The sequence below is a fragment of the Anthonomus grandis genome, chromosome 11 (genome assembly GCF_022605725.1).
Source record: "Anthonomus grandis grandis chromosome 11, icAntGran1.3, whole genome shotgun sequence".
NCBI classification, from domain to species: Eukaryota; Metazoa; Arthropoda; class Insecta; order Coleoptera; family Curculionidae; genus Anthonomus; species Anthonomus grandis.
Window position 1 is genome coordinate 26,954,957 of NC_065556.1, and position 27,884 is coordinate 26,982,840.

General features: G+C 33.8%; 2 protein-coding genes across 16 annotated transcripts in view; both read right to left on the minus strand.

Moving 5' to 3' along the window:
• Positions 1 to 27,672, minus strand: part of LOC126742589 (uncharacterized) — a 182,786-nt gene extending 155,114 nt beyond the window's left edge. For 11 of the 15 annotated variants that reach the window (XR_007662610.1, XM_050449327.1, XM_050449338.1 and 8 more), the window contains exons 1-3: positions 27,506 to 27,672; positions 4,098 to 5,404; positions 1,014 to 1,193 (exon numbers count right to left, since the gene is read on the minus strand). Coding sequence is in view for 13 of the 15 variants with exons in the window: in XM_050449327.1 (XP_050305284.1) it covers positions 1,014 to 1,113 (100 nt within the window). In the remaining 2 variants the exon portion in view is untranslated. Of the gene's footprint in view, positions 1 to 1,013; positions 1,194 to 4,097; positions 5,405 to 6,446; positions 6,466 to 27,090; positions 27,194 to 27,505 lie in introns of those variants that run through there. The other 4 variants (XM_050449324.1, XM_050449325.1, XM_050449326.1 and 1 more) reach the window with 4 other exon arrangements.
• On the minus strand, positions 16,122 to 16,661 carry LOC126742492 (coiled-coil domain-containing protein 124-B-like). Its single transcript, XM_050449133.1, has one exon. It carries the CDS (start codon positions 16,659 to 16,661, stop codon positions 16,122 to 16,124), a length of 540 nt encoding a protein of 179 aa, XP_050305090.1.
• Positions 27,673 to 27,884: the final 212 nt, after the last annotated feature.

Here is a 27,884-nt window from a genome sequence, read left to right on the forward strand (position 1 = left end):
GCTCATTTTTGGGTTCAAAAACGGGGTCGAAAAGTGACTTTTTCCGAATTTTCAAAGTGCTCTCATTCAGTTAGTTCTGCTCGAATCCTATTATAACCCGCTGTTTTCGTGATGTGGGTGATGAGAACAATCAGTTGGTTTAGTTAGTTCGAATTTGAAAAAAAATATTTTTCTGAAAAAAATCGATACGGGGGGGTATACCGAAAAATGAAAAAACCCAAACTTTGAAGGTCGATATCTCGGCTTCTATGGCTACTATCTGAAAAATTCCAACGGTTTTGTCTTAGTTTCGTCATTCTGAATCCAACGAGGCCGTTTGCAAAGTCGTAGCTCTTATATTAGCTGAGATATCGCATTTTTCAAGCCCATTTTTAGCGTCAAAAACGAGGTCGAAAAGTGACTTTTTCCGAATTTTTGTAGTGCTCTCATTTAGTTTGTTTTGCTCGAATCTCATTGTAACCCGGTGTTTTCGTGATGTAGGTGTAGGTGTAGGAGAAAAGCCGATACGATTTTCTTTATTCTGATATCCCTTAGACGCCCGGAAAAGTGCTTACAAATTTATTTAATTAAAAAATCTGTATTATTGCCTTTAACGTTGTCCTGAAAATTGTGCATTTTAGAAAGTCTTCAAAGTATTTAAAAAATTTTTTTCAGCATTCAAGCTAATTTTTAATATCATTCCAATAAATTTAACATAGATATTGACATAGATATTGATTTGACATAGAACCTTTTTTATGGAATTTTCCGAGCCTCATGGTAATTTTCGACGTTTTTAATGGGACGCATAAGAATTAAAGGGAAATAATCAAAAACATCTTCGCTTTGCGGATGATATAGTGCTTATTAGTCAGCAAATGCTGAAAGAGATGAAGGTTGCATCAGAAAAAAACAGGGCTAAGTAAAGCACAAATCATGAATGCTGTAGATGTTACTTAAATGACACGTTTTCTTAGCCTAAACGTCTTCGGAAGGTAAAAACACACTTACCACCTATCCTACAAGACACTTACCGGTTTTAACTAATTTAAAAGCGACAGTATTATGGGATTTCAGGTGTTCGTTGTACGCCGGATGGATCAGATCCTTTAGAGCAGATTCGTTGGACGCCATCTTGGAATGATTGGGGGATGATTAGACGCGATCTTTACGACGTGGCGCGCCCTTCGGTTTGCTCGCGTCACTCCTTTTATCTGAAAAAAAGAAAAAAAATTACCGTATATGCTCCTCTTCTCCTTCGGTTTTTGTTAAAGCCCAAGGCCAAACTGCAGAACGTAAACTTTCAGGTGAAGGTTCTATTATGAGAACGACTATTTTTGTCGCCACCGAACCGCACTAATTGTGAATTTATTAATAACCTTGGCATTAGTGGAAGTGCGCCAGTTGTTATTGCTTATCATAAATTATTGTATTACGTGCAGTAGCAGTTTAAAATCAAATTGTTATATTTGTTTTAAATGTCTAGTTTTTTAGCATATAAATAAAAAGAAGATGAAATTTGAAGGTAGAAGGAAGAGTAGGATGAAGATAAAGAAGAAGAAAGTTGATAAGGAATGCTTTATGATCACTTTTATCAATAAACAAGCAAAAGATCCTCTCAATCTGGAAGCAGAATTCTACATTTACAGCATTTTTTGGATATATCCATAATCCAAAACTGAAGGAAATTTTCAATTCAAATTTTCAAAGGATAATTATTTCACTTCTCATTAGCAGTAAGACTCACTGAAGTCAATAAACTATTAAGAAGATAAGTAAGGTAGTCCTGCGCCATTAGTCTCCCTCCTGTCCTGATCAAAAGAGTAATAAGAGAAGAAATAACAGTTGAAGGTACTCAACTGTCTGGAATAATTAAAATTATATCTTCCAGGCAGTCGAAGAAAGTCAATACATGGATCATACATAGATTCCAGCATCATTAGTGATGAAGGAAGTCTCCAGATTCGCAATCTTTGAAACAGCAATCTTTCTTATGTATTTCTATAAGAAAGAGAGAGAGAGAGACAGAGAAAAATTACTTATTGATTCATGATGCTCAACTGCCTGGAATAAATAAATTAATATCTTCCAGGCAGTTGATAAAAAAGGAAAGAAATATGGATGAATGATCACGTGATCTGAAGCAGGAGTTCACTAGGAAACAAGAAAGAAGAACTGCTTCTAGAAAGAGATGCAGAAATTGGGAATTCCGGAGTTGCAATCATTGAAGGGGTTTCTTATTAGATCCACGTTCATAAGTCTCTATAAGAAAGAGCGAGAGAGAGAAATTGCTTGTTGTGGTTCATGATACTCAACTGCATGGAATAAATGAGTTAATATGCTCATAAATCTGTATACGAAAGAGTGAGAGAGAAAAAAATTGAGCATTTGCTTGTTGGTTCATGATTCTCAGCTGCCTGGAATAAATTAATTAATATCTTCCAGGCAGTTGGACAAAAAGGGAAGAAACATGGATGAATGATCACGTGATCTAAAGCAGGAGTTCATTAGAAAACAAGAAAGAGAGAGAGAGAGAGAAAAATTACTTATTGATTCATGATGCTCAACTGCCTGGAATAAATAAATTAATATCTTCCAGGCAGTTGATAAAAAAGAAAAGAAATATGGACTAAAAATCACGTGGTTTAAAGCAGGAGTTCACTAGGAAACAAGAAAGAAGAACTGCTTCCAGAAAGAGATGCAGCAATTGGGAATTCCGGAGTTGCAATCATTGAAGGGGTTTCTTATTATATCCACGTTCATAAGTCTCTTTAAGAAAGAGCGAGAGAGAATAAAATTGAGCATTTGCTTGTTGGTTCATGATGCTCAACTGCCTGGAATAAATTAATTAATATCTTCCAGGCAGTTGGAGAAAAAAAGGAAAGAAATATGGATGAATGATCACGTGATCTACATCAGGAGTTCACTAGAAAACAAGAAAGAAGAACTGAAGATCCTTGCTCATAAATCTCTCCATAAGAAAGAGAGAGATACAGAGAGATTGTTTGTCTTTTCACAACGCTGAACTGCTTGAAATAAATTAATTAAGTTGATAAATAAAGAAAGAACATGGATGAAAGATCCTGCATGATCACGTGGTCTAAAGAAATGCAAAAATAGAATTTTCCAAATATTGCAATCCTTGAAAGCATTTTTTATTAATTCCATATAAGAAAGAGTGAGAGAAAATGCTTGTTAGTTCATGGCCCTCAACTGCCTGGAATAAATTAATTAATATCTTCCAGGCAGTTGGAGAAAAAGGAAAGAAACATGGATAAATAATCACGTGATCTAAAGCAGGAGTTTACTAAGAAACAAGAAAGAAGAACTGCTTCTAGAAAGAGATGCAAAAATTGGAAATTCCGGAGTTGCAACCTTTGAAGGGGTTTCTTATTAGATCCACGTTCATAAGTCTCTATAAGAAAGAGCGAGAGAGAGAAATTGCTTGTTGGTTCATCATGCTCAACTGCCTGGAATAAATGAATTAATATCTTCCAGGCAGTTGGAGAAAAAGGAAAGAAACATGATCACGTGATCTAAAGCAGGAGTTCACTAGGAAACAAGAAAGAAGAACTGCTTCTAGAAAGAGATGCAGAAATTAGAAATTCTTGAAACAGTTTCTTATTAGATCTTTGTTCATAAATCTCCCTATAAGAAAGAGAGAGATAGAGAGAGAAATTGTTTGTAGGTTCACAACGCTCAACTGCCCGAAATAAATGAATTAAGTTAATAAATAAAGAAAGAAAATGGATGAAAGATCCTGCATGATCACGTGGTCTAAAGAAATGCAGAAATAGAATTTTCCAGAGTTTCAGTGTTTGAAAGCATTTTTTTATTAATTTCATATGAGAAAGAGTGAGAGAACAAGCTTGTTAGTTCATGGCCCTCAACTGCCTGAAATAAATTAGTTAAAATCTTTCAGACAGTTGATGAACAAAGACAAAAACATGGATGGAAGAACTAGGAACCAAAAAAAGCTGCTGAAATATTCCAGTTTACTTCAAGCTCCCCTATCTTCTATTCCATCAATATTACACACTGACTTCCCATTGATTAATTTCATGTTAGTAAGTCACACCAGTCAAACAATGTTAGTAGTAAATCACGCTCATCTTCACCTGTTACGAGCCCGGGTTCGGCACTAGCAGGTCTCGAACAGTTATCAGTGGGAAACAGAAAACTTTGCTGCTGATTCAAATGCGGAGTGCGATCGCGACCTAAGTTCTTAGGCGACGAGGTTTTCCGAAACAAACCGAGCACCGGCGTCTTATTATCACGGGCACCGGACGGCAACTTATCACGGTTATCACTACTGTTCACGGCAGATTTCTCGCGACTCACGGCGATATAGTCGGAAAACGACAGTTTTCTTTCTGCAGATGGTGGCGGTGGTGTTGGTGCGGGAGGTTTCTTCTCTTTCTTACGGGCAGATTGGCTGGTTGAGGGCTCGGGGGTTTTACTCTTGCGGAAACTCAACTTGAAGGGGTTGCTACGCGATTTCACTTTTGGTTCCGGACTGGGTTCCACCAAGTTTTTTTCCCTGCTGGTGGAGATCGGGGAGAAATGCTCGATGTTCAGGTTGGCGTTTGATGTTTTCCTCGTGGGGGTTTTGGAACGTCTTGCTGGGGTGGAAATGCTGTTCGGTAGACTCACAGGGGACTCTTTACCTTGCTTGGCGGATTTCGATGACGACGAGCTGTGCTTACTGGATCGTTTGCTCCCACTTTCTTCTGAAAGTGGTAAGGGTTTGCCTATAGGTGGTTTACTTGACGAGGAGGTCGAGGATCTTTTGCTCGAAAGCTTTTCTTCGCTGGACGGAGTCTTTTCTCTCTCTTTACAAGCCTTTGGGGGATCTACTGGGGAGGAAATGTTACAGTATTGCCTAAATACTTCTGAAGGGGGTGCATTTACACCCGAATGCTCTCTATGTCCAACGGAGTGTCTTACTCTAGAGCTTAATGCCCCCTGAGCCTCTGAGTCCTTAGAGCTTTTCCTTTTGAGTAAGCTGAAGTTAAATCTCAGCCCTTTTTTCTTGGGTCTGCTTACTGGGGTGTCTTGGTTGCAACCTCGACTCGAAGAGGGTTGACCTTCAACCGAGTCGCACTCAATTTTGGATGGTCCTGCTTCTGGCTGGGTATCAATGTTTCCTGTTCTACGAGCTGTAGTTGGGACTACAGGGATCTCTTGGCTAGATTCGGGTACGACGATAAGGCGATCATATGACAGATATACTACCTCATCTGCCGGAAATATGACATACATGCTCTGCTGGAATGCGACATCGCGACCGTGAGTACGACACTGTCTTTCGCATTAAGGGTATCATGCGTACGAGGGCGATGGGAGTTACATTTAAGTCGAAATCTTCTTTTTATGGCACTTATACTATTAGTCTTTTAGTGGAAATGACTACATTAGGATCTACCTGAAATTAAGACAAATTATGCATAAAAAATATAAAAATATTGACTTCATAAAGTTTAAATGATGGTTCTAGGCTTGATAGGTCAGGCGTTATTGAGCAAAAGCTCTGAGGTTGTTGCAGCAAGAGTGTGCTGACGTGAAGCCAAATTTAAAAGTTGACGTCTTTAGAATGGTTGACCCAATTAAAATGATTTTAATAGAGTTTTGTCGATAATCATTCATTCTTTAATTATGGTAATGATGCCTATGATTGTAGATTTATTTTCAGAGAAGATATCAGTGATTTTTGTATCTTGACTACATTAAAGGGGTCATTTTTTTTGAAGGTAAGATATCCCAAGTGTTAAAGGGTTTAGAGTTTTAGTAGATACTATCATTTATTTTAGAGTAGATCATTCTTAACCAAGGAGAGCATAAATGGTGAAAGATCTAGAGTTGTAGAGCAAAATCCCTAAGGTTGACGTCTTAATAATGGTTGATCCAATTAAAATAATTTTAATAGAGCTTTGTCATTTTCCATGAAATCCATTGACGTGAAGCAAAATTTAAGCGGTCATAATCCCAATACGAAAAATTTTGATGCGCAAAATTCAAAAAAAATCCGCTAAATAAAATTGAAAAATTAATAGTTGGGGTAGAACAAACGGATCAAAACCGATTTCGGATTTCGCTGGATGCGTTTACTCATCACAGAAGTTTTAAATAGATTTACTGACCTTTCGGGAGTGTGTGCCTGTTTTATTTCGGATTTTATTGTAAGTTTGCCGTTCGGTTTTCGAATAATCCAAAAATACCGCTACCGTGTGACAACTTTTATGCATTCGAATCTGCGCACGTTTTCACCTTATTCCTCTTCTTATTATTTTTTAGGGCAAAAAAATATACGCTGATTATTTAATGGGCCCGTTGTCTTTTGTTCTCTGGTGGTATTAAGGTTAAGTGCCATTCTTAATATGAAACAATGGTTTGCCGTTTCCATTAGGGTGAAAAAAGGAAAAATCGCTTGTGAAGCTCTGGACCTGTAATAAGAATGACAAACTCACTTTTAAAGCACACACACACACACACAATTGTTCAAAAATGAACAATTTAAGGGGGATAAAGCTGTTTTGACAGGCCTTTTCTCTCGGCCAGTGATGTGCGCTTTGTAAAAATAGCAGTTCTATATGCTAATTTAAACTCATAGACCCAAACATTTTATAAATAGACTCTCCACTGGGTAAACGTGTCATAAATTCGCCGCGGTTACTTAACAATTCAAAATAGTTTAATACCGTGAGGCATTATTATGATCGTCATAATAAAAATCATGATGTACTACTACTAAGGAATATCATTAAAAAATTCTAGGTTAGATTAAATGGTAGCGATTGTCTTACGATGGAGAATAAAATTGATTATATCTTCTTCGCTAATTGACTTTAAGTTAAAGTATGCATGATTGTCTATAAAATTCCACTAAAATCATTTTATTTGCATCAACCGTTCGTGAGATATCATCATTTAAATTTAGCTTCACGTCAGCAGGCCCTTGTTGGATCAACCTCAAGGTTTTTGCTTCACAACTTCAATAAATCCTCAAAAAAGCTTCACTGGGTTCAAATGATTTATTTTTAAATATTTGTAATATAGACTAAAGCTCTAAGTCAAACGTGAAAAGAGATATTTTAACTGACATATAAAACGTCCCCTTTAAAGCAGACCAAACACCTTAACTATCAATAACTTCTTTGGTAATCGATATACGATTATAAGTGTCATTAGTAAAGTTGAAGAATGACTAATTGTCTACAAAAATCTATTAAAATTATTTTAATGGGACTAAAGATTCATGAGATACAGTGATTTAAATTTTGTTTCACGTCAGCAGGACCTTGCTGGATCAACCTCAAGGTTTTTGCTTGATTATTCGTGGTTTACTGAAGACTAAATCATCAAATAAGCTTCAATGGGTTCACAATGATTTGTTTTCAAATACTTGCACACTAAAACGCTAAATTATACACCAAGAGAGATAATATCTTAGCTGTTTTACGTAATGTTCCGTTTATGACAGACAAGACATCAATATCTTCTTTGGTCGATTTTTGATTGATCAACCGTTTATGAGATAAACTCATTTAAATTTTGTTTCACGTCAGCAGACCCTTGCTGGATCAACTTCCAGGTTTTTGCTTGATAACTCGTGATTTATTGAAGCTAGTCATAAAATAAGCTCACAATGATTACTTTTCAATTACTTGTAATATGCGTATGAGGAGGAACCTATAAAACTACAATGAGACCTCTACAAATTGTCCAGAACTACATTCTAAAAGTAATATGACAAAAGTAACGTCAATAGTATTACCAGTTAGTCATAAAACATTAAATTTAAAATCTTTGAACTATTTGGCTCCAAAGTTGTACAATATCTCACCTGTAACAGTTAGAAGCATACACCAAATTAAAAATTTTAGTAACAAATGTAAGCATGTATATTGTTGGTGATTGTTGGTGATTGGCATGTATATTGTTGGTGATTTTCAACCTATGCGCATAAACTTGGGAAATGGTAGATGAAGATCAATAATGAGAAAAAAATGTAGTAAAATATTTTTGGTTTCCGAAATAAAGTTAAACAAATGTCAACAGAACGTGTATCAGACGAACTTATTTTGTTTATTAATAACTGATAGTAAACAAGTCATAATGTTTGGAATTTGTTGTTTGGAATCGTTAGCAGTACTTAGTTTGTTGGCGGCTGTGATCGTTTTCGATCGTTATTTTCACACGAACAAAATAAAAGCATCAAATGTAATGGCGCACATTTTTACAAACGAAGAACTTGTCGACATGGTCTTGGTTTACGAAGAAACGCATTAGAATGCAGGGGCATCAGCTGATCTGTATGCCCAAAGATTTCCTCGAAGATACCACCCGAGACGTGGGGCTTTCTTACGTGTTATTCAGCGGTGTAGCAGTTTCTCTACATTTTGCGGCCGCGGCCTGGACAAGATAGAGGAGCTATTAGACCTAGGCACATTCTAAATCTGGAGGAGGATATTTTAGAAGTTATCGAAGAACAACCTGGAATTAGCACTAGGACAATTGCAGCGCGATTTGGAATATCGTGTTGGACACGTGTGTCAGCGAGGCTGCAGAGACCCTAAAGTACCGCCAAAGCTGCCAGACTGCAGAGTATGGTAAACACGGGATCCAGCTGTTTGACACGTGTTCGTCTTTAACATGAATCAGCAAGGCTGCAGAGACCCGGAAGTACGAATAATAAATAACTGGAATTTAGAGGAGAGCTTGGGGGGGGATTTTAGTTTTCAGTTAATCGTTCGGGTCAAAGGGATTTGGTCGATATTATAACCTTTTTATAATTAAGGATTTTGTTTAAAAAGTATGTATAATTTTGTTTGAAAATGGATTTAAGCTTGAACCCCAAAAGACTTTCATTAAAAGCACGATCTTATCCTACAATCGCAATCTACAAGTTGGCAAATTTTAAGGCACGAGTTGCTGTACCCGTTTTATGTGCAGAGGGTACAAGCCCTACTTCCAAGAGATTTGCCGCTTCGAGTACACTTTTGTGAGTGGTTGTTACATCACCAGCAGTTAAGCCCAAACTTTACCATGAACATTTTAGTAACGGATGAGGCAAATTTTACGCGCAATGGAATTTTCAACTTTCATAACACTCATTACTGGGCTTTGGAAAATCCGCATATTACACGGAGAACATACTTTCAACAACGTTTTTCTGTAAATGTATGGGCTGGAAGTCTGAACGGAATGCTCATCGGACCTTTTATTCTGGAAAATCGTTTGACTGGTGCTCGGTATTTAGAATTTTTAAGCAACAATTTACCAGTGCTCCTTGAAAATGTGAATCTCAACGTTAGACAGAACATATGGTTTCTTCATGATGGTGCTCCACCATATTTTTCACGACCAGTGCGACAACATTTAGATCGTGTGTTTCCCGTACGATGGATAGGCCGTAATGGTCCAGTTGGGTTCCCCCTTGCTCGCCTGACCTTAATCCATTAGACTTTTATTTGTGGGGTCATATGAAAACAATGGTGTATGTAAACGAAGTTGATACTGAGCAAGAGCTACGACATCGCATAAACGCTGCCAGTGACGCAATTCGTCTACAGCCTGGTTTGGCCCGTGCATATACGTCTTCATGGATTCGACGAGCTCAAGTCTGTATCGAAAATAATGGAAACAACTTCGAACAGTTGCTTTAAATTAGTTTAAATTAAACACGTTAAAAAATACACGTTTTTTATTTAAGAAAATATAAATATCTCCAAAACTAAAAATATTTTACTACCTTTTTTTTTCATTATTACTCATTAGCTATCATTTCCCAAATTTATGCGCATAGGTCAACCGTTCATAAAATAGAATCATTTAAATTTTGCTTTCACGTCAACAGACCCTTGCTGCATCAACGTGAATTAATGAAGCTAGTCATCAAATAAGCTTACAATAATTATTTTTCAATTTTTTGTAATATACATTAAAGCTAAGAAAGATATCTTAGCTGTTATAGAGGGGAAACTAAAGAAAGGGTAAATTAGGATTTAATAAAGTCAAACGTTGACTAGACCACTTTAAATTGTCACTAAACCTTCAAAAAACACAGTATGTAGCTTTTTGCCCAAAAATGACTAGTATACCACCTTTTGACTATATAAGAGTGAGTTATCGTGATGTAATAAAACCTTGTGATCAAACAAAATATATTGGGGTTATTATAGATCAAAATCTTAAATGGACACATCACATAAATAATGTCGCATCTAAAGTAAGGAAATTAGTATATAAGTTTTATATTATAAGGGAGATCTTTAATGCTAACTGTCAATTTTAATTTATAAATCCTTGGTAGAATCTATATTGTGTTATGGAATAGTGGTATGGGGAGGAACCTATAAAACTGCATTGAGACCTCTACAAATTGTCCAAAACTACATTCTAAAAGTAATAAATAAAAATCGCAAATTTTATGCAACCGATCTGTTATATAATTTAATATTCAAAAATTATTTAATTTATTAACTAAATTAACTTGCATTTTTATGCATGAAAAGAGCAGAAAGAAATAGTTCATCTTTATCAGACACGGCAAAATGTCAATAGACTCTTAGTATTACCAGAATTTAGTCATAAAACACTAAATTTAAAATCTTTCAACTATTTGGCTCCAAAGTTGTACAATATCTTACCTGTAACAGTTAGAAGCATGTAAGCATGTTTATATTTGAAATCCCTTATTAGTTCATGAGATAGAGTCATTTAAATTTTGCTTCACGTTGACAGACCCTTGCTGGATCAACCTCGAGGTTTTTGCTTGATAACTCGTGATTTATTGAAGCTAGAATCATCAAATAAGCTTTATCAAGCTTATAATAGTTTGCTTTTCATAATTTGTAATATGGGGAGTGACTTATCAAAACGCATTTTGTCCAGTCTAGGACAAAAATGAGTTTGAAGTGGTTCCGAACTCATAAAGGCTCGATGCAGGCATACCCATGTAGCAAATCGAATTTTGTCCTATAGTAATTTAAAGGCAAAATCTGTCATACACATCAAACCGCATTATGTCCTGACTTGGCAGCGCTACCAGTGCCGTTTATCTGCAGAAAAACTGTTTGTTTGTTCAAAGTTTTTACAAAAATTGTTTAATATTGGTCAAAGAAGATTAAACACGATTGAAGAAGGTATAAGAACTGGAACAGGTGTGATAAACAAGAAAGGAGAAGTATTAGGTTTTCTGAAAAGTCATTAAAAGTGAAGGAATTTATTTCGAAGTTAACAGCATGTGAAAGCCATTATGCTGGGAACAAAAGTAAGAGACTTTATCTGCCTTCTACCCTTAGTGTTAATAAGTTATTTAAAATGTACAATGATAGCGTGGAGGAACACCTTAGGGTTAAAAAGACATTTTTTTCAAAAATCTTCTCAACTAAATTTAACTTGGGTTTGTGATACTTGACATTTAAAACATTTTAATAATTTTTAGTAAATTATTAACAATTAATAAAAAGTTCATTGTTGCAAAAAAAAAATTTTCAGTTTTTTTGCATTTTTTGGCTTATTTTCAAATGGGAAGTGTAACCTTTCTTTATTTTGTTAAAAAGTAGAAATAAAAACAAAAAAAATAAGCCCCATATGAACTTCCTAGGACAATTCTCTGAAGGACAAATTTCGTTTAAAAAAAAAGTAATTTTTTCGAAAAACTTGAATTTCTTGAAAAATTGTTATTGTATAGTACTGAAAAAAATAGAGATTATTTAGGATACTAAAGGGTATATTTACACTAAGTTTTATGAAAATTGCATAATTTTTGGATAAATGAAAAATAAAAAACGAAAAAAAAAAAAATGTTTGCATTTATCTTGAACATTTTGAGGTTATGTTCAAAAGTGCCCTCTACAAAAATTATAGATTTTTATATTATCTACAACTTTGCCATTAAGCACTTTTTATTTGAGCGTCAACTTTTTGCCGGAAATAGCGATAGAAAAATGCTCTAGGTAGCTTTTTTTCCAGTTTTCACCCACCGCAACTACCCCAGGTATGAATTTATTTTTTTTTATGTTTCTTATGAACCCCTTTACCACATCCAGTCGTTCGTTTGCGGGGTGCAATTTTTTTGTTAAAAAGTACAGATTCCCCGGACTACTGGTCGGGGATCTGAGGAAATAAGCTCAGCCTTATAACCAACTTCTTGCACAATATTCAGTTGGTTGATACCATTAACACTATTCGGCTCTTTGCAGATTTTAGTGTATTTTTTTTGTTATGCTAAATACGATTTTCTAGACACTAGTGAAAACCGGAGACAAATTGGGCAACTATCAACGGAGTTGTCGTATTTTTTGTATGTTGAAAATAAATTGAAATTTTCTTCGTAGACCTTCAAGTTTCATTTATCAATTTTTATTAATTTTTGACTTATGGGCATTGAAAATTGTGCAATTATTTAAAAAAAGCACCTCGTTGTCCTTGAAAATAATAACATACTTATCACAACAGTGACTTTAAGAGTTCCTCGACTAATTATATGCTGAATTATCACATATAAATCCTGATGTTGGGTCCGGTAAAGTTAAAGGGACGTTTAGAACCCGATTTTTTTTTAAATTTTTACATAGAATGTTGAGTTTGAACATTTTATTAATAAAAAAAGTGAGGATGAAGTAAAAAAAATGCAAAAATTTAAAAATTATAAAGGATTTTCTACTTACGTATAATTTACAATTACACCCGGCTTAACTACACTCTATTTGCGACTAGCCATCACGTTGACCATTATATATGATATTAATTTAAATTTAAAGCCTTAAGTGACCAAATTCTGTAACCTAGAAGGATTTACATCACTTCTTTAGGTCATAACCTCCTGGGATCCGGACATGTTTTTGTTAAGTTAGGGTTGTGAGGCTTTTAAATATAATAAAAAATACATAAATAAACATTGTTTACTAATAACTTTTTTTATTTTTTTTTCTTACTTTGACAGATACATGACGTCCATTAAAATGGACATTGGGTCTTAACCTAAAAAAAAATTCCTAATATATAATTTTTTTTCAATAACATTTCAGTCTAATCCTATGAAAACGCAGAAAATAAATGTAAACTTAAATTTATTTGCTATGGAGCTCCATGAAACAGTTTCTGTTGCCAGTAATGCACAAAAATGTGTTGCATGTATTACAAAAAAACTTGGTTTTTTTGGCACAAGAGTCATTTTTACATCTAACCGAATTTTTTAAGTCTGTGGCAATTTCTGGAAAGTGTTGTTTCCGTTTTCTTTCGGTGCCTAATGACGATGACGGTGAATCGACTAAGATATTTCCCTCAGGATTTCTTCTAGTACCTACACCTCGGATGTTTTCTTGGGATTCACTTTGTGGGTTGGGTGTATTTGTCAAAAGTTGAGTGGCAATTTCGATTTTAAAATCTAAAATATTTTAAAATATAAAAAAATATATGAGTTAGCCATTGCTAGATCAAAGAAATGGAAAATTACCCTTACAGTCCATTTTTTTGATCTGGTTCGAATTCTATAATAGCTAATCATTCGGTCTATCAAGTCTATTCCTCCTATACAATCGTTGTATTTAGCAACAACGTAAGATCTTTTAACCTGAATGTATTTAGAGTCTTTCTTAGACCACCTTTTACGCTCATCGCTAGGTTGAATTCCTAGAGCACTAGATGCCAAAAATACAGATTTCAGATCATACCATTGTACAACTACTATGTCGTCATCTTGTCTTACAATTTGTTCCGAGCTGCCTCTACCTATCTTGGCCATCATTTTTTCCGAAGTTTAATTTGCTGCCGCTGGTACACGAGATTTCATAATGGTTCCAGTACAATATTTCTCTTGTTGACGAAGATATTCGAAAAGTGGTATTGTCGTGAAATATCTATCGCAGTACACATGACTTCCAGGAAATAATGTCCTTCCAAGGCGAACAACAGCAGAAGGTCCAACACCAAGTCGTTTTACAGAATCATCTGGAAAAGTATCTTTTCCTTGCAACAACAAAATTTTTCAAGCCCTCTAGATTTGGCTTTCCTCTAACGAACTGCTTCATTTTACAAGTCCCTGTAAATGGGATTCATCTGTTCATCTACAGCAACCACTTTCTCTCTAGGTAGCAGCAAACACCCCTGCCATACTGCTTTTATAATAGGACGTACTTTCCAAAATTTGTCAGACCTGCGTACCTCTTCAGCGATGCTGCCATCAATGACGATTTTAAGGTTACTTCTTATAGCAAAAAATCTATCTCGAGTCATTGTATCTGCAATAGCTGAAACTTTAGTGGTTTTTGCCCAGCACATTCTGATTTTGGGATATTTTAGACAGGACATCAAACAAACTATTCCAAAAAAATGTTTAATCTCATTAAGAGTCAATTTAAGAAATACTCCTTTAAATTCAACGTACCTTGCATTTGTGCACTTTCATATCACACACAATCACTTTTTGGAATAACTCATCTTCAAAGTACATGGCTAAATACGATTTTGCAGTTCAATCATACCGGAGCTCTGCGCTGCATTCACTAGAGGGGCCTTGAAAATTTGGAGGTGCAAAAGTATCATCTCTTCTCCAAGACTTTCGCTTTAAAGGATCCACAGATTGCTTGGCCATTTTTAAGTTTTCTCTCAGGACATGATAAGAGGAATTAGTTTGAATTTCTTCTTTATCATCAGACATTTCAATGTCAGAGTCATCATTTCCAATGATTTTTAGTATTTGCTCCAATATTTCGTCATCTTCCCCTGGCCGAAGCACTCATTGATTGCCAAAAATTTAGAGAGTTAATTTAAAATGTGCATGAAATAGACCCAATGTCCATTTAAATGGACGCGAATAACTTATAGGGTAATACAAAACTTATTTCATTTTTTTATTATTGTAATGTTATTTAAAATTGGCTATTAAACATTTGTAAATAAAAACTTTCACAAAAATCATTACAAAACATTAAAAAATAGGCTACCTAGATCTACCACCATAACGAGATAACGATCATAGATTCTACCATCATAACGAGAACCACGTGCAGCCGCCATCACAACAAAAAACAAACAACTGATTCCCAGCACATGTGCACAATTAAAGTCGACCGAATCGGACTGGGCGGCAGCACCGAAGTGTCCAACGTAGTGGATGCGAGGTCTAAGCTGCTTAAATAATAAATTAACGAAACTGGAAACATAAAACTGGCATGTCCATTTAAATGAACGCTAGGTCCCAGGAGGATAAACACGAATTTCCACATGCAAATCAGAAATAACAAATATGTAAATACGGATTAATTCATAAATAAAAAAGACTCAATCAAATGTCACTTACGTCAACTAATATTATTTTATTTATCGGGAGTGGCTACTCTACTAGTACGATTATCGTAATTTTCTGTCGTGTCTCATTATAGGTAAGTATTTGTTTATTTATATAATCATAATATATGCACGTGTGCGCACATGGGACTGTGTGGTTGGCGCACATGTGGAGTTGGAATTGCAACTAACTCCTTCTTATGGTTGCTCTTAGTTATTTATATCAATGTTTTATTAATAACAATATTTATTGTTTTGATTATAAGCTAATATACGTTAAACCTCATCGTTATTATTTACCTATTAATAATTAAATATTTTAAATTATGTTTTTTTTTCAAATTTATACTTATAATATATTAAATTACATAAAATATCAAATAATGTAAATAAATAATACCTATTTTTTAACACCTGATAAATGTGTTTTGTGCATGTAATGTAAAATCTAACTACATCATGCCTTTATTATCTAAAATTGAGTCTACAACCAACCCATCCAACTAAAAAGTGTTCCAGACAAAACCAAAAATACTACTGGGGACATAGTGAAGCCACACGATTTTTGTCAATAAGATTGTTGTTTTAATTTTCGTGTAAGTAAATTACAAAATATGTAATTATAGGGGCACAAAGCGATAAAAATCCTATACATTTACATTTTTAGACCCCAAAAAGTTGTAACTAAAAAAACATGTGCAAGCCTGCAAAGTTTTGTATTTTTTTCCAATCATCCTCACTTTTTTATCAATATTTTGACCACACCTGATATTTTTAAGCAAGAAATCTGAACGGGGATTTGAAAAGATTTTTAATATTAATATTTCTCTAAACGTCACATTATCTCACTAAAAAAACTGATAAATACTGCGTCTAGTTCTGGCCTTCTCATCGATAATCGAGTGCATCCTCTTCCACTCCCTGGAAATGATCGTTTTTATCTCCGACAACTTCAACTCTGGATGAGAAACCTTCAGTTCTTTCAACCTTTTTTCCTCATAAGCAGTTTGACCGTTTCCACGCGATTTCAGCGAAAGTTTTCCCGCGATATCGTCGTCACTTAACAGGGCCAACGCTTCATCGATGGTCTTAGATATCTCATCTCCTAACTTTAGCTTGTTTAGGTTTTCAGCCAACGAGCAGGTCAGATGAACTTTTGGAAGTGGTTTTGATCCCGATCCAGTATTTTTAGATCCTTTTTTCAACAGTTGCATCAGTTCGTCCTTCCGTTTGGCCAGTTTCGCTTCTTTTTTTGCACGTTTCTTTTGCCTCCTCAGGATTTCGATCGTTGACTTTTCCCACGCTTGGTCTTTTATCGTTTGTGCCTTGTTGGTGCCCTCGTTAGATTCCAACTGGCAAGTTTTTTCTTTTTTAAAGTTCTTGCTCATTTTTGACGCTTCATTTGAGCTTAGAGGCATTTTTTCATTGGGAATTTTTCGATAAAACTTTTGATAGCTGTCATAGTTTGACGATTATCTAGTATAACCTTAAAATATCAAATATCAAGATTTAGCTATGTAAATTGTACAAATTTAAATAAATGTACTTTAAATGAGTACGGAAATTTATTCTGGTTTCTATTCACCTACTTGCTTTAATGTACTTTTATTTAGGAGACACTCAAATAGATTTGGATTGGGTGTGTTTACTTTTGCACAGCTGGCAGTGATACATACTTTAAACAGATCCTGAGAGTTTAAAGTGTAATTTTCTCATTTTATAAAAAAAAATGTGTTTTTTAAATTAATTTAGGGAATTTTGACTGATTATATTGGGTACAGCTTTTACAACAAATTATAAAAAATACGTCTAACTTTTTAATGCAATTCAGGTTGTAATTGCGAAGGCCTGTTTTTATGTTATAATTTTGCCCTTATAGGCCCATAAATCGAAGAAAATCGCAATAAATTAAGCTCCTTGTCTATAGTAAGATTTCAAAGAAATTTAGATTTTGATTAGAAAATAAAAACCATTAAAAAAATGTATCCTTTTTTCAACATGATTTCCCCCATTTTAAGTCCAAGAATTAATATAAAATTATGCTCCATTGTCTGTAAAGTGCATCGTTAGCCAAGAAAAATTACTTTTCAAGGTAATTTGGCTTGTAGGTGGATGATTAAATGCGATACAAGTTCAGAAAGTCACTAAAATGAGCATGTTCTTCATTTTCCACTTAATTTTCCATCTATGATCAAAGAATCATGGAAAATTATTAAAAAATTTGCTTTTTCAGTATAGAAAAAACAAAAAAAAATCCAAAAATCCACATCTTGATATTTCTAATTTTAGGGTAAAAGGCTTATCAAAGCGCATTATGTCACCTAAATCCAGTTTCTCGATAATGAGCAAAAACGATTTACAGCTAAACCAAAATGGTTTAGAGTAAAATAATGTATAAAATCGAGAGTTATACATCAATACCTATTTTTTAGTTTTTTAGTTAGAATTTATTATTTTACGTTTTTCTCATTAGTATTTTAACAACAAATAAAAATATAAAACCTATTTAGGGGTTTTTAATAAAATTCAATGCAGGAGAAAGATTTATTTATTAAAAAATAGAAAAGGTTTTATTCTTATATTTTAGATATGCTTTAGTTCCTTTTCTTCCTCAAGACAAAGACACTCTTCTTCCGGATCGTCGGCGTCGTCTATTACCTCCAAATTTTCTTGAAACACCTTATTGTAAAAGCGGGAGGTGAATAGTGGAATAATTTCTTCCCAATTCAATCCAAATCTTTTTTCTAAAAGCATACGTATATCATTTTTTTTTTCCGGTTTTATATTATTAGTCAGGGGTCGAACGGAACGCACTTTCAACTCTTTATTGAAGCTATAACCTCTCTTGCAAATTGATAAAAACTGTTTTGAGGTGTCGTCGTACCGATATGTTAACTCAAGTTTAATTTTAATTGCTATCCTTTCATTAGTTCTTAATTTTTGGAGAAAGATCCTTTTCATTTCACTTATTCCTTCAATTTTTTTAAGAATTTTAGTTAAATCTTTTATATGCCAATCGGTTTCTAAAATGTTGATATCTGCAACCTCTTTATAAATTCTGTGGTATTTACTAGGGTCAAGCATTTCTTCGCATTTTCTTTTCAACTTGGCCAAAGACTCGATCCGGTGGTAAGTACGAGTGGCCGCGAACTGGAAAGAAACACGTTATATTTTCTACGTATTACGGATACTCTTTAGGAAACCAATAGGCAAGAGCGTGCATGACATGTTGGTTCTTATTTTGACCACCACAAAATAAGAACCTGCAAATATCATATATAATGGTCAACGTGATGGCTAGTCGCAAATAGAGTGTAGTTAAGCCGGGTGTAATTGTAAATTATACGTAAGTAGAAAATCCTTTATAATTTTTAAATTTTTGCATTTTTTTTACTTCATCCTCACTTTTTTTATTAATAAAATGTTCAAACTCAACATTCTATGTAAAAATTTAAAAAAAAAATCGGGTTCTAAACGTCCCTTTAACTTTACCGGACTCAACATCAGGATTTATATGTGATAATTCAGCATATAATTAGTCGAGGAACTCTTAAAATCACTGTTGTGATAAATATTTTATTATTTTCAAGGACAACGAGGTGCTTTTTTTAAATAATTGCACAATTTTCAATGCCCATAAGTCAAAAATTAATAAAAATTGATAAATGAAACTTGAAGGTCTCCGAAGAAAATTTCAATTTATTTTCAACATACAAAAAATACGACAACTCCGTTGATAGTTGCCCAATTTGTCTCCGGTTTTCACTAGTGTCTAGAAAATCGTATTTAGCATAACAAAAAAAATACACTAAAATACTAATTTACTTGCAAATATTTTTAAAGAGACTTTCAGCTTTTTTCCTAAAAAAACTTGATAGCTCCTTTAATAGTTGTTCAATCTGTATCGGATTTTCGCTAGTATATAGAGAACAGTATTTAACATAATAAAGTGACCTGAAATTGTTGAAAAAAAGGTTTCATCTGCCTGTAATATAGTTCCGAGTTTATTTTTTAAATTTATATTAGTCAATTTTTATTCAAAGTTTGATTTGCTTCGAACTTCTTTATTTTGCTTAAGAACTGAATCAAATTATAATAATCATATAATTTACCTAACTTCATACAATCTATTTAGATACCTGCTTTATCTTATTCATTTATTTTTTTATCTAATTGTAAACTGTAAGGTCTCACTTCCTTATCACACCAGTTTTTCGGATTATGTTGGTTTTATGGAATTTTCTTTTAGAAACTTTTATATAATCTTAATCCAAGATATGGTGGAATTAAATTTATGTAAAGCTACTTGTGACCTAAAGCGTCCATCTGGACATTTTCATTCATATCTCAGATGGTGTTGGTCTAATAACATTTATCTTAATATCCAAACTTAACGAAAAACCATCACGGTAAAATTTAATGCAAAAATGCCTGGAAATAATTTTTTTTTTCATTTTGTTACCTACGGATTTTTTACCAGGAAATTCGATTTTAAAGCTGTGTACCGCCCTTGCGTCACGTCAACAAAATATTTTGTAGAAAAGTAAAATGCATGGCGTGGTGAACTAAAAAAAAAATTCCAATGAATTAGCAGATCGCGTGAAAAAATTATTTTGTTTTTTTTTTCGAATTAAATTTCTTAATGCTCTTAAAGACTCGACCAGTAGCAATTTTCAAGGTATTTTGCCAACAGTTTTCTTAGTCAATTTTCCGGTTAATTTTCTAGGCTAAAAAACTTTATACCATATGTGTGTTCCGAAAAAATAGTTTTATAATGCTCCTAAGGGTTCAATTATTAGCCAAAAACAACAACAATTTTTTTAGTAAATTTCCAGTTAATTTGGTAATTTAAAAAGGCTGTGTACCATCGTTGCGTCACGTCAACTGTACATCTCACAGTAAAGCAAACTGCATGGCGTGATAAACTAGAAAGGTTTTTTTTTTAATTTCTTCAAAGTCGCCGCATCATTTTAGGTGACCATAATGGATCGCATGTAATAGTAAAAAAAACGTTACAAGCCAACGGTTTATATGATTTTTTTTTAATGTTTTCACTCTCTGATTCATCATAGAATTGTTTTTTATCTGGTTCTGGTGAATTATTCTCTTAAATTTTCGTAATCCCTCTTATAGAAAAATAACAAGACATCCCTATTTAGTCCCATTAAGGAGTTAATTACCTTTCACACCGACCGTATGGCCTGGACACTTTCGCTAATGGGCTAATCCAGGCGAACTTCAACAAAATCGACCCCCGAATCCATTAGTCCTGGTAAACTATTCATTAAGTGCGACCCTTTTAGTCTATCACATTTTTCCTTAAGGTAAACAATCGATCGTACCGGTAAATAAATATTTAATTATCATCGGAATCTCGATGGGAAATAAATTTTTCCGATACAAGGTGATAAATTCAAATTTATTTTCTGGATGCAGCAGAAGGGTAAAGGGCAAAAGGGCTCGTTATAGGGCCCCATCAGCAATTTGTGTAAGTCGTTCCAGCCTCGTTTGGAATGTCAACAGCCAGTTATGACATGTAAACATCTCATTTAGGAAAGCGTCTTTGATATTTTTGCTATCTTGAGTATTTTCCAGTAGAATTTTTTCGGAGAGTCATGCCCTCCTTATCAGGAACATTGGATGCAAGGTCACCGTTTTGTTTAAACATCCATAACACACGCTAATAATATTTACAGTAACTGCTTCCAGAAAATATAAAATCTTCAAAGTATGTATTCAACAAAAAAAATCGTTAACCGCATGATTTATTATCATTAGTAAAGTACATTGCCCGTTACGAAAAAATATGGCGATATTAACGCAATAAACAGACATGCGATATGTGTACGTAACATTAAAATTTATCGCTCGAACATGCGAAAAATTGCAGTTAACACATTTTTCGATACACAATTAATAAAGTAAATAAAATATTTATCGCAGCAGTGATTTTTATTAGAATCATCAATCATCAATACGTAAAAAGTACAATATAACTTATAACTTGCGCAATAATTTGTCAACAGTGATTTTTGAATTTTAAATAAAGCGTTATCTCAACAGTGATTTAAAAGAACGTTTGAATATTTAAATTGTGATACAATATTTTAATCAAGAAATGTTCACATAGCATTAAAACGAATACAATATTAATCTGTTTTTTCACGATAAATTATTCCTTACAGCAGTGATTTTTATTTGAATCAGGAATCATCAATACATAAAGAGTGCAATATATTTCATGGTCATGGATGGATCTCATTTCAGTAGTGATTCTTTTAGAGGTTTCGTCGCATAATGGGCTTAAAGTGAAAAAATACTGCATTGAAAAGAATAAAATATTAATCTCAGCAGTGATTTGACCGGAATTTAAAGGAAATTTAATTCAAGTCTGGTATTTGGCAAAAATTTAGATGTCAACCAAAATGTCTAGCAGGTCACGAATAATTTTCGATAAATTTAATTCGACGATATCTTGGTAACTGTTAAGGTTACATAAAAGTTGTATATGAGTTTCTTAAAGGAAATTTAATCTTATTAAGTTTAGGTATTAGGATAAATGTGATAAGACCAACAGAATTTGAGATAGAAACCAAAAAGTCCAGGTGGACGCCTAAGCAAAAATATCATGTAACCAACAAGTGACTTTACATTACATAGAAATATTTGCACGATATTTTCGAAACTGTAAAGGTTAGTTAGAAGTTGTATAAGAGTTTCTTAAAGGAAATTTAATTCCTTTTAAGTGTGGTTATTAGAAAAAATTAATAGAATTTTACAGTGGTGTGACAGGCTCACAAAAATATACAGGGATCCCCTTTCAAATGGTCAAAAATGCTACAGTATGTACAGGAACCATAAAAATTTAGTTTGAAATAGGACATCTATAAAGTGGAAATTTTCCAAAAAATTCGTTTTTTTCCCTCGATATTAAAAACACTTTAAGCGATGTAAATGAATTTTTGAAATGATAGTAAGTTTTTGAGGAACTGCAGATAATTTGAATTGTCCAGGGACGCACTTGCATCATATGTACGTTAATTTTTTTATAAAAAAAGAGGTACTCCTCTGTTTTTTTTAACAAAAAAATGTTGTTTGATGATTTTGTTTATTTAAAAAAAACGGCCCTTGCCTATTTATGCTTGGACGCGTTGTTTTGGTGCAAAAAATAAAATCCCTACCAGGGTGCTTTATTTTATTAGTTTTTTTTCTGAAATTTTAGTCAGTTTTTCATAGTAATCTCCATAAAATAAATAATAATAATAATACAATATCCAATTGCAAATAATGTCAAGGCGATAAAATGAACAAGAAAATAATGAGTGACAGTAATAAGACAAAAATCACTTTTATTACTATCACTAATTTAGTAGTAATTAAATTAATTATTAATAATTAATTATCTTGACTTGGGTATAGGCGGAAATGCACGGAGGGATACTTTGAGCATTTGGTTTGAATTGTTTATTGTTTAGTTAAATTATTTATTTTTAATTGTAACGATATTAAATTTTTCGTTGCGACACAAGATCCTTGTAAGAATTTTATTTTTTTTGCGCGAAAACTGTGCGTCGGAGCGCAAAAATGCAAGGCTGCAATACAAATGTGTTTTATTAAAAATTAACAAAATATTTTAAAAACATTTTTTTTTCAAATGTATATAAAAAATAACATACATTGTGCTGCAAGACTGTCCCTGGATAAATAAATCACTGGCAATAGCTCAAAAAGTTGTCTCACCACCAATCATTTAAACCCTAAAAAAATTATTGAAATCGCTATAAGCGTTTTTAATACAGGGTAAAAAATATTTTTTTTTGAAAAATTTCAACACCCTGTATTTTGGAAACGGCACATTTCCGACCATTTGTATCACATCTAAAATTACTACTTTATAGCTCCCGTATAAACTCTAGCATTTTTGACCATTTGACATTACTTACTTGACTTACATTTGACATACCAAACTAAAATATTTTGGATTACACGAGTCGGCGCTGAGTCTACTTTGTGATTACTTAAGTAATAGAAAGCAAAGAGTGCGCTTAAATTCCACCTTTTTAGAATATTTAAATATTAATCAGGGAGTTCCTCAAGGCAGCATTTTGGGGCCACTACTATTTTCGATTTATAATTGTGATTTTTCTAAATTCCTCTCTCTAAAGTCTCACCAATATGCAGATGACGTCCAACTCTACTCAGCTTTTCCGATAAATTAACTGAATACTGGCTTAGCACGCATTAATACCGATTTAAATCAAATTGTACAGGTGTCTAATTTTCATGGGCTGGCTCTCAACGGTAGTAAATCTAAACTATTACTTTTTGGAATGCCTAAATCTTATCATTTGAATTTAAATGTTCTTATCGATGGAAATATTTTACAACCACATACATATTTCCAGTATTTTACAAAAAGCCTATTATAAATTGAAAATTCTATACATGCATAAAGATATTTTATCTTCTGATGTTAAACTCAAATTAAGTGATTCGTTGGTTCTCTCTTTAATTAGCTATGGTAGTGTACTCTTCTGGCCAGCTCTTGCTCAAAAGGACAAGTTAAGCCTACAAAAGCTACAAAATGCTTGCCTAAAGTTTTGCTACGATAAAAGAAAATTTGATCACGTCACCCCGTTATTTCTTGCCTCTGGCTGGTTGAATTTGGATGAACGTTATAAAATCAATATGGCTGTTCTTGTTTATAAGGTACTCCATTATAAACTTCCCCAATATCTATATGACAAATTATCCAGTCATAACAGCATACATGGCCGTGAAATGCGCCACTCTGCAAACCTTTTGATACCAAATCATAGAACTTCCAAATTCCAAGGGTCTTTCCGTTATAGTGCGGTTAAGGTATATAATTCATTACCAAATAACCTTAAAGCTAAAACCTCGGCTGTCTTATTTCGAAAAGCTATCAAAACACTGCGAACTAATAACTAAAATATAAAAAATATATTTCATTTAATTTTAAGTTATATCACTAATTACTTTTTTTTTCTTTCTTTTATAAACTAGATATAATTATTATTATTTTAATAATTAATTACGTCATGTGATGTAAGCAAAATTCTATTTTAGGTTTCTTATAATTTTAGGATTCTCTTCTTGTTTTTTTCCTGTATGTTCTTCATAATGTTTAATACTTATTCAATTTATTTATTATTTACATTGTTATGCTTTCGTATGTTAAGTTAGCAGCGCGGTTAGATAGATAGCCTCAGGCTAGATCTCGCCGCATTTTTGGTTAATAACTTTTGTAACTATTTTCGTATATATATAAAGGCATATATTATTATTATTATTATTATTATTATTATTTGACCACTGGGACGGAAACATGGGTAAAAAATATTTAAAAAAAAATTTTCAATTAAAGTTGTCTCAAATGAGAGTACAGGAAAGCCACAAATTTTTTTTTTAATTCACCAGTCTAGGGACTTTAAAAAACAGTTCCAGTTCACCACGCCATGAATTTTACTTTGTTGGGAGATATAGCAGGTCAAAATTTGAAAACGAACAATATTTAATATTGTCCCTACTAATAATACTATGAAAATTAGAGGAAACACGCCAATTTACATGTTTGAGGCATTTGTTGTCGTGTTACTTTTAACACCCTGTTTTAACAGTGGTAACCCCAATTGAAAACAGTGGATTGGTAAAAGGGAATCCATAGAATGGCCACCTAGGTCACCAGACTTGACATCGCTCGATTTTTTTATGGGGTCACTTGTATTTAAAACTCAACCAGATTCAATTTAATAATTACAACAAATAATTGTACAGGAGTGTAGAACAATTCATAAAGTACTAAAGATAAAGGTTTCCAGTATTTCATTATTATTATCATTATTTTTTCAAGGAATTGTATTATTTAAATGTACAAAAACACATTTGTGTTACGATTAAAAAAATAAAATAAATAAATGAAGTTTATGAAGAATTTTATAAGGAACACAAAAATGGTAAAAGAAATAAGGGCTGCCCTCAAAGATGCATTCTATCCCCCACCCTTTTCTTGATATATATCAACGATTTGCTAGGAACTACTGTCAATCCAATCTACAGCTTTGCGGACGATAGCACACTTATTTCCACATTTAAGTCCGCCAAACCAACGACAGCCGCAAGTTCTCAGAATCTTAGGCAGCAACAAGTAGCTTCAACCAACAACGATATTAGAGCAATCTTGGAGTGGGGCGGTAACAATCTAAAAAAGGCAGGCTGTAGTATTTACGATGAAGACTAACGTTGGTGGCCCGGAGCTGGTTATGGCAGGGAAAACATTGCCAATGAAACCATCTTTACATCTTCTAGGAGTCGAGGTCACCAACAGTGTGTCCTGGCATGACCACGTTGCCGAGGTCGCCAGGGCGGCTTCCAAAAAACTCGGAGTGCTTTTCAAAACGAAAAAACTGTATACACCAGAACAGCTGCTGACTCTTTATAAGGCTCAAATACGCCCTTCCCTCGAGTATTGCTCGCATGTCTGGAGCTCTGCACCCAAGCATAGTTTAAACCTGCTGGATTCTATACAGAAGAGAGCTATTCGTCTTATCGACAAACCAGAACTGACAAGGAGTCTGGATAGTCTGGAGCACAGGAGAAAGGTGGCTGATCTCTGTTTATTCTACCCTTATTATCACGGTAAGTGCTCCTCTGAGCTGGCAGGCCTGATTCCACCCAGGGCTGTTCCGGCAAGAAGGACGCGTCTAGCAGTTGCGGCTCATTAACATCGAGTCCACCTACCTACCCCAAGGACGTTGCTGTATCGGGACTCATTCATCTGAAGAACATCTTCTTTGTGGAACGGGCTTCCACCTCACATATTTCCCGACGCATACAACCTACAGCGATTCAAGATAAATGCCCACAAATATCTTCGCGCAAGCACCACTCCAAGAGTGACATAGGACTTTCCTCTTGTGCTTGTGTTTACCATAAAAAAAAAATAAATTTTAAATTTTAGGGGGCACTGGGGGTCAGGCGGTTGAAAGTAACACGTCAAAAAATGCCTCAAAAATTGTCCCCCATGAAATGTAAATTGACGTGTCTCGCCTAATTTTCATACTAATATTGTTAGAGGCAATATTAAATGCTGTTCGTTTTCAAATTGTCACCCTGTATAGTTTCCGTGACGCAGGGACGGTACACAGTTTTAAAAGCGAATATAGAAGCGTGACATCTATGGGTTAGAACTCGATCTATTTTCAGACAAATTGAGAGTAATAATGCAATGAAAATGTTATCTGAAGTATAATTTTCATATAAAAATGGAAATTAAAAAAAAAATGCATTTTTGGAATAAATGATTAACAAATAACTCCCTGGAAATGATTTTGCTAATTAGTTTACTTAAAAGCCAACATATTGATTTATTTCAGAATGTGCTATAGAAAATCCTAGAAAAATTGGGATTAAAGGAGCTTTAAAAATCATTTTATTTTTTATGAAAATCCTGAAAAACGCCTTCAAGAACTGATTGTAATTCACAACGTTGGGCGCTAAAAATTAAACAGTTTGTCTAAAATTTTAGTGTTTTTTTTCCTAAAACTTAAGGGAAATATGAAATGTTTATATTCTTGTTATATTTTTTTTAAATCAAAAGTACCGAAAGCCTTGACTAGAAAAAATAATTTAATAAAAAAAAATACCTGAGGCCTTGCACACAATCGTAGCTTAATTTAGATTTTTTATCGAGAAACGAGCATGTCTGACAACCCGTAAAAACCCAAACAGTTATAAATATAATAATTTAACACTCTTTATTGATTTAAAAATAAAATATATAAATTAAACAAATACCTTCTTCACTATAATAAACCACAGCAAGCAAATACCCGAATGCGTTATCAATAACATAAACATTCCTTGAAGGAATTCCTTCGGCATAAAATCGACCTAATAACTATACCATTGCAAAATAAATTATAATTATTTATGTACCACTTAAAAAAAAATTATTAATTAACAGTGACTTATGGAGCGCCCTGATAGGTCCACAGCTCTGGCGTCATATGACTTTTTATGGGGAGAGGGGGCACATAAAAAGTCCTATGACGTCAAAGACAGATTTGACATCATCACGTTTTTTGAAAAAAGTCACATGACGTCAAATCTGAGGACCTATCAGGCTGCTCCATAGGTCCTGTTAAATAATTTTTTTAACTCGTTTATCAATAAGAAACAAAATTTCTAGGTAATCCAAATTTTTCCCTACCTAAGACATGTCGTTGTCAATTTTAATTTTTGTTTTTTTTTTTGTAAATTAAAACCGAAAAAAACTAAAAACGCTCGCGCGGTGGCGTCGGTTTTTGGTGGTTCGCGTTTCGCGTTATTTCGGTCCGTTGGCCCGCGCTATACTAAGCGTCGCGACGCTCTCCGGGTTTACCTGTTCGACGGTGTCGGACGGCAGGCACCGGTGCTAAAACCCGATTGGCGCAAGCCTCAAGTTTCACTCTTAAGCGATTTTATTGCTCTCGAGGATTATAAAAATGCCGGTTTAATTAAGACTTCGTTGACAATTTGACATAAGTAAATTTTCAGAAAAATCACAGAGCGATGTACCTACAGGGTGTTCGAAAAATAGACGGAGATAT